This window comes from Myotis davidii, unplaced genomic scaffold, assembly GCF_000327345.1.
Source record: "Myotis davidii unplaced genomic scaffold, ASM32734v1 scaffold179, whole genome shotgun sequence".
Taxonomy (NCBI): domain Eukaryota; kingdom Metazoa; phylum Chordata; class Mammalia; order Chiroptera; family Vespertilionidae; genus Myotis; species Myotis davidii.
This window is the reverse complement of record NW_006291130.1, coordinates 517,239-525,485: the sequence shown is the minus strand read 5'-3', so window position 1 is coordinate 525,485 and position 8,247 is coordinate 517,239. Positions and strand designations below refer to the sequence as shown.

The 8,247-nt window shown below is 35.9% G+C and overlaps 1 protein-coding gene across 1 annotated transcript in view; it reads right to left on the bottom strand.

Annotated features, from left to right (window-relative positions):
* POT1 (protection of telomeres 1) overlaps positions 1–8,247 on the bottom strand; it is a 57,182-nt gene that overhangs the window by 19,502 nt on the left and 29,433 nt on the right. Inside the window, exons 8-10 of the mRNA XM_015564333.1 lie at positions 5,679–5,735; positions 3,933–4,089; positions 1,059–1,264 (exon numbers count right to left, since the gene is read on the bottom strand). Coding sequence (XP_015419819.1) covers positions 1,059–1,264; positions 3,933–4,089; positions 5,679–5,735 — 420 coding nt within the window. The remainder of the gene's footprint in view (positions 1–1,058; positions 1,265–3,932; positions 4,090–5,678; positions 5,736–8,247) is intronic.

Here is an 8,247-nt window from a genome sequence, read left to right as displayed (position 1 = left end):
TTGCTAGGGACTTGCCCGGCACTTGCTCTCTACCTCTATTTGTTATCTTTCTTCTATCATTGACAGTCCCTCTAGGTTGTGGGCTGCTTGCCTGTGTTCCTGAGAAGCATCTACGGTACCAGTCTATAGAGTGTGTTTTCTTTAGTGAATTACCGGTATGTTTACCGGTAATAAACTTGCACTGTTTTATGTATATGTTTGATTACATACAGCCTTGTGACAGTTTTCCTGCATGTCATAAGCATTTGAATATAAATTAAAATGTTAAAATCAAATCTGATATTGTTTTACCTTTTATTTGGTGTGTGGAAGGTGTGCGGAAGAGGGGGTAGTCTTATACGGCGAGTATATAACAAACTCTGTATTTTGAGTGGAAATGTTAGGGGGTCGTCTTATACGCCCAGTCGTCTTATACGCCGGCAAATATGGTATTTCATTCTACTTTTATGAAGCGATAGTGACATCCAGAGGCCAAGATAACAGCAACTGTGCATCACAAGCAGCCTCTTAATTATTACTCAGCTTGATAATCAGCTTCGATCTGATTAAAATTACATGCAAAAATCCAACAAAATGAACAAATGCAAACACCTGAATTTAATGTATAATTTCAAATGTCATTCAGATAAATATATATATGTGTGTATGTATATATTTGAATCTAGTTGTTATTGATAATATATTCCATTTTATGAAATTTAAATTAACAATATTTTGACTTAATATATCCTAGGTAAGTGATGGTGAACCTTTTGAGCTCGGCGTGTCAGCATTTTGAAAAACCCTAACTTAACTCTGGTGCCGTGTCACATATAGAAATTTTTTGATCTTTGCAACCATAGTAAAACAAAGACTTATATTTTTGATATTTATTTTATATATTTAAATGCCATTTAACAAAGAAAAATCAACCAAAAAAATGAGTTCGCATGTCACCTCTGACACACGTGTCATAGGTTCGCCATCACTGTCCTAGGTTGTCCCTAAAATAAGTTTAATAATAATTAGAGAAAGACATAAGAAATCTATAACCTAATAAAACAACTTAAATATCTTACCTTCTATCAAAATTAGACAGTCATTTGAAAGTGGGAGAATACCATTATTTTTCACAAAATGAACAGCTACTTGTCGTTCTCCCTGATCTTTAGTGGACCAGACTTTCGAATCATATAATGAAGTATTTTGTAGTTGAGTATTGGGAGTTTTAGTTGCGTTCTCTTGCAAAATTCGATCCAAATCACCTTCGTGCAGAACTTCCTGCCTAAAAGAATCAACAATGAAAAAACACAAAACAATTGGCATAAGATTGTAAATTCAAATTTTCCAAATTATCCAATAAAGAAATTGTTTATGTGCTGAAGAACCAGCTTATTTTAAAATATGGAGATAATTCACTTTTCTGATTAAAGCCTATTATTCAATAGAAAGATATTTATATTTCATGGCTAAGTAGCTCCTTATCAATATTTACATTAACCACCAGCAACTTCCCTGCCTGGTTCTGTGATATCCAAGTTTTTAATTATAATTATTTCTAGTACCAATTTGTTCTCCTTTGTAAGGAATGCTCAACTTCCTGGTGGGATAAGAAAATGCAGCAGTCCCCTCCTTGTCTTCAACCCACTTAGCACCTAAGAACTCTCACTGTCATAGGGCATCTACTTCACAAACCAATATTTGTTTTGATTCCTTTTAATCTAGAGTAATAGTTTTGAAAAGTCACATGGTAAAGTATGCTTGAGTAGAAATGGCATGATCTGGAATCAACCAGCTGTGTGACTTTTGGTAACACCTCTTAACCTTTGTGAGGCAATTTCCTTATTTGTGTAAAAAATGATCACAGAGGGTGATTTTGTTTCACAAAGTTAAGTGATATTACAGAATTTGACAAACTATCATTTGATAATGCTTCAAGAACAATCTAAAATCCGTCTGATACTTTAATTCCAACTATCATTTAAAATTCAAATGGGCAGAAGACAGTCCCCCTTTTCAGTTAAGAAGACATGATGATCAAAAATCTCTACAAACAGTATTACACTTAGATTTCAGATGGGACTATACATATATCAGTGTACACGGAGGCATAAACACAACCAATATATAAGCACACAAATATAATTGAGATGCGTATATAGTATTAATACATCATATATTTAGAGGGAAGATTGTTGAGCTAATAAGCTAGTAAGTACACATTCATTCTAATGTCTTATACATTTATATGTTTATCTATCTATCTATATAAAAACCTAATATGCAAATAGACCGAACAGCGGAACAACCAAACAGCCAGTCTATGACGTGCGCTGACCACCAGGAGGTGCGCACGGAATATGGTGGGCGTTGACCGTGGCAGGATGATAGAGGTGAGTGGGGGCACCAGACCAAGGCAGGGCACTGGTCGCTGTCATCAGGCCGAGCCTATGGTGGTTACTGAAAATTCTTTGCTCCCACGCACTGATATCCTGCACGGCGCTTGCACCCCGCTGCTGGTGCATGGCGCTGGTCTCGATTGCTCAGGATCGTCAGCGGGTAGGAGTGGCGGCTACTGGCCCCAATTGCCCCTGAGGGCTTCTCCACCTTTCTCTGCTCCTGAGGGGCAATTGGGGCAGCAGCCACTGCTCGCACCTGCTGACGGCACCGGCCCCGCTCACACCTGCTACTGCCGTCAGCGGATGGGAGCGGGGCTGGCGCCATCAGCTTGTGGGAGCAGCGGGAAAGGAGCTGCCCGCAGACAGGACCTGTGGCGGGAGGTGCCAGGCGAGGGCGTGGAGGATGAGCAGAGACCTGCAACTGTGCCCACCGCAGCCTTGAGGCCCACAATTCCTTTCAAGGGCATGAATTCATGCACTGGGCCCCTAGTATTATAATAATTGATGGTTAGAATGAACACTTCAAGGTACTGAGAAATTTTCAATTACTAACAATAATTTAAGTTGCATTTACTATGTTATAGTTATTAAATAGGAGAGAAATATTTCCAACAAGGCTTTCTATGTCAGTTAAAAAAAAATTTTTTTTCAACTAATCAGATGTCTTTTCTATTTAAGAATTTTAGTTGCTTTGACTATTTGGGGTCTTTTGTAATTCTATACAAACGTGATGATTACTTTTCCTATTTCTTTAAAAAATGTCATTGGGATTTTGATGGGATTACATTAAATCTGTATATTATTTTGGATAATATGGGCATTTCAACTATGTTGATTCTTGTAATCCATGAACATAGACTATCTTTTTAATTCATTGTGTCTTTTTCAATCTCTTTTAATAATGCTTTATAGTTTTCAGTATATAGGTCTTTCATGTTCTTAGTTAAGTTTATTCCTAGGTCTTTTATATTTTTGTTGCAAATGCAAAAGAATTGTTTTTTCCATTTATTTTTCTGAAATTTCATGGTTAGCATATAGGAATGCAGTGGATTTTTGTACATTGACTTTGAATCCTGCAACTTTACTGTATTTATGTATTGTTTCTAATAGTTATTTGGTGGAGTCTTTAGCATTTTCTATGTAAAGAATCATGAAATCATTAATTTTAATAACAATGTCATCCTAATAAATTTAATTTAAATAATAAAAAATTATAGTAGCTAATGGTTTATTTTTAAGAATATTTTTTGTGACAAATGAGTAAGTCTCCCCAAATATTTTCATAGTATATTATTTGTCTGCATTTGACAGAGCTACTAAGTTGAATTTCACATCTAAAAATAGCCCCTACTTTTATTTGTTATTACTAAGAAATATCAGAAGGATTTACTTTCTAAGAATTTAGTATTTTCTCTTAAAAATGGTAGCATTCTATCTAAACATAATGCAGAAAATCACAATTTACTCATTTCCAGGACTCAAACTGACATATATGAAAACATATATGTATAAGTATTATGAAATGAAACTTATGATATTATGGAAGATACTTACATTGACTGACAGTTAGGACAATAAAGTTTAATAGACTGAAAGAGTTTCCTGGGCTTATACGATCTCAATTTTGCTCGGATACGATATCGTTGGGGAGCTTTTTGTTTCAAAATAGCACATAGCGGGGTGTTCTCCAAATATTGATGATCTGTAAGTACTATAAAGAAATTTTAGATTAAGGTAGAATAATCTATAAGAATAATAAGTATATTCATGACACGAATCTCCTTGAAAATATATTCTAAAAAATCCATTTAAATTGTATTGTCAACCTGGATAAGATTTTTCCACATTTATCATCATCTCCATCTGTCTTTATCTCTGTCTCTCTCTTTCCACATATACAGGGTGTTCCCCCAAAAATGTATGTACATTCTAACAGTTGATAGTGTGTGTATACATTTTTTGGGGACACCCCATACTTTACAGATACATAATTCATTTGTAATTGTGTGTATATGAGAAGCCTTAGAGAATAATTTCCAGACATCACACCCCTTTAACCCTAAATATTTCAGTGTGTATTTCACAAAAACAAGACTTCATTTACGTAATACAACAGACTTTATTCAAATTTCTCCAACAGTCCTCTCATAATATTCTTATTCGGCATTTCATTTCTGGGTTAAGAATCCAATCATGAGCCATGAATTTCATTTACTTTTCAAATCTCTTTGAACCCCTTTGGTTCAAAGGGGAGAATGGTTCCGCAGCTTTACTCTGTCTTTCATGACACTGATGTATTTGAGAAGAGGCCATTTCTTTGGTTGTGCCTGGCTTTTCTCATGATCAGATACAAATATGCATTTCTGGCAGGAATATTACTATATAAATAATATTGTGACCTTCCTCCTCAATGTATCAGATCAAGAGGCATACGATATCAGTGTTTTCTTTCCTGGGGATTTAATTTTGTTGGTTAAGGTGGTGTTCAACAGATTTCTTGACTATAAATTTATTTTTCCCCTTTTTAATTAATAAGAAAGTAATTGGGGAAAACATAAATATCCCAATCTTATTAAACAAAGATTCCACTAGTTTAGGACACACTGGCGATTCACAAATAAATCAATTGCTATCATGGTTGCAAAATGGTGTCTTTTTTCGTAGCTTCATCATTCATTTTACATTCATTAGTTGCCATTCTATTTTTAATAAGAGTCCTGGCTGGTGCTGCTCAGTGGTGAGAGTGTCATCCCTTGCACAGAAGTGTACTGGGTTCAATTCCTGGTCAAGGGCACATACCTCGTAGGTTCAATCCCTTGCCCTGGCCAGGGTTCCTATGGGAGGCAACCCATCAATGTTTCTCTCTCACATAGATGTTTCTCTCTCTCTTTCTCCCCCCTTCCTCCTTCCCTTCCAGTCTCTAAAAATAAGTGGGGGAAAAAAGTTTAAAGAGTTTTCCATTCAACTTCATTTGTTTTGTTCTTTTATTTACTCTCCACATGAGCTAGTGGATTCTACTTTATTCAGTAAGTTCTATTCCATCACTAGTATGTTTTATTTTGATGCTCAATTTGAACAAGATGTGACATGTTCCATCATTATCTGAGAATATCTTTTCTGGGTTTCATTTTATGCTAGTTAGGATGAGGTAGAGGAATAAAAGAGAAATATAGATATGTTTTTGCCCTCACGGACATCTGCTCTCAATATTTAATAGAAATGAATTTGTTGATATGTGGAAGAACAGGTTTTAATATGCTCACGATTACGCTATATTTCAAAAATGAAACATGGTCTTACTTGTAGCTGATAGTTGTTGACATCTTTCTACCTCATACAATGATACTGATCCAGAGCCTATAGGAAGAAAAATAGGGAACGATACAGTTTTAAAATCCATTAAAAATTTAATGAGGCATTGAAAACCATAAAACATTGCAGAGAAACTGAAAAAAATTTAAACAAACAGTAAAATATGGCATGTTAAGTGATGGGAAGTTTCCCAAATTACTCTGTAGATTCAATATAATCCTAATCAAAATTGCAGCAGATTAACTGTAGAAAGAGACAAGCGGATTCTATCACTTAGGTAGAAATATAAGAATCTAGAACACATCTTGACAAAGAACAAAATTGGAGATCTTATACTTAAGACTTAAAGACTTGTTAAATTAAGACCATATGGTACTAACATAAAGACTGACCAACATATCAACAAAATTAAATAGAAAGCTCAGAAATAAAACCACAGTTACATGATCATTTTTGATAAAGGCAGCAAAGCAATCCAAAGGGGAAGCAAAACTCTTTCAACAAATGGGGCTACAACTGGAAATTAGTGTGAGGGGAAAAATGCTGAATTTATAATATTAGTAGGCACTGAACAGAAAGCTCAGAAATAAATCCACATTTATGCCCATTTAATTTTTAACAAAGATGCCAAAGCCATCTTACAGAAAAAGAAAACAAGCAGGTGATACAACTGTAAATTCATATTTTAAAAATGTCTATCTCATACAATACTACTAGTATTAAGAAGGAATAAACTATTGATACATGAAACAATCTATATATATAAAAAGTTAATATGCAAAGTGTCCCCTCAGGAGTTTGACCAGGTGTTTGTTTGCTCACTATGATGTGCGCTGACCACCAGGAGATGGTGCAGCACAAAGGAAGGCCCCGGCAAACAGCTGGAAGGCCCCGATTGGCCCTGATCGCCAGCCGGGCCTAGGACCCTACCTGTGCATGAATTTTGTGCACCAGGCCTCTAGTATGAATCTAAAAAACATAGTATATACAAGGGTACATAGTAATTCATTTATTTGAATTTTTAGAAGAGGTGCAGTTAATCTACGGTAGAAAAATAATCAGAAATTCTGGGGTGGGGGTAGTGATGAGGATTCACTGGGAAGGAGCATGAGGGAACTTTCTGTGACAAGGATAATGCTCTAGATTTTAACACATTGTTTGCGGGTAGTTTTTATTGCGCGCTAACAGGTGGCGTGGACCATTTTTGCAGTTGAATAGATTGATTACCATTATACCTGGAATGACATACATAATTCATCATTGTATGTGTTAGAGACCCAAATTTTGTCCTTTGGAATTCGTATATCTGCATGTTAGCATCCCTTTAGAGCAATAAAAAAGTATAAAAATAAACGTATTTATACATTACCCGCATTCTACCGCTAGTCTATAAAAAACGTATTAATACGTGTCCCGCGCTCTACTACCAGTCAATGTAAAAAGTATAAATACGTTTCCCGCATACAATGTGTTAAGAGAGATTTAGGTTACACAGATTTGTGTTTTAGTGAAAAGTCATGAAATTGTACACATAAGTTGTCCATTTCATTGCATACAATTTTATCTCAAAAATAAAAAATATCCTAAACAAACACTGAACTCTAGTTAATGATGCTCATTCTGAAATGTTTAGGAGGTATACTTAGGTCTGTAACTTATTTGAATCAAAAAATAATATGGATTGACACATAAATGACAGAGCACATAGAGTAAACTTGAGAAACAGGTTATGAGAATATGAGTGCACACTTTAGATTGTTTCAACTTTGCTGTATGTCAAAAAATGTCATTATTTTGGAAAAATACAATGTGAAGGAAATAAAGGGAAAGGTGAATAAAATAATAAACTTACTAAATTTAATAGTATGACTTGGTCAACACCATAAGATAGAATTTTAATTCAACAAGAAAGCAAAGGTAGTGAACAGAGCAAAAATTTGAATTTTAATAATACTTTCTAAAATGAAGAATTTAAGACTTCAAAAAGTACCTATATTTTGTAATTGCTCTACCTTACATTCTACTATATTAAACCAGAAGCCCGGCACACGAAATTCGTGCACAGATACGGTTCCTAGGTCTGGCCTGCGATCAGAGCCATCTTCCCAGGTTGCTGGCAGCCAGCTCCGTGCCCTACCGCCACCCACCCTCGGTTCCCCATTCACCATTGGGCAATCGAGGCCTGTTGGCCGGGGAAAGGGACCAAGAGGCCCTGCATTGAGTATCTGCCCGCTCGTGGTCAGTACGTGTCATAGTGACTGGTCATTCCACCAGTCGATTTTCATATTACCCTTTTATTAGACAGGATAGTCTATTATCCTATCTAATAAAAGAGAAGCATGGTAATTAGCGTATGACCGCTACCCTTCCCATTGGCTAATCAGGGAGATATAAAATTAACTGCCAGCCAAGATGGCGGCCAGCACCCAGGCAGCTGATGCGAATAGGGAGGCTTGCTTGCTTCAGTGACGGAGGAAGCCAAGCTTCCCCGCCTGCCTTGCCGGCCTCTCAGCTGCACTCTAAGCAACATTGTAACAAATATAGAAGCTAAACAACA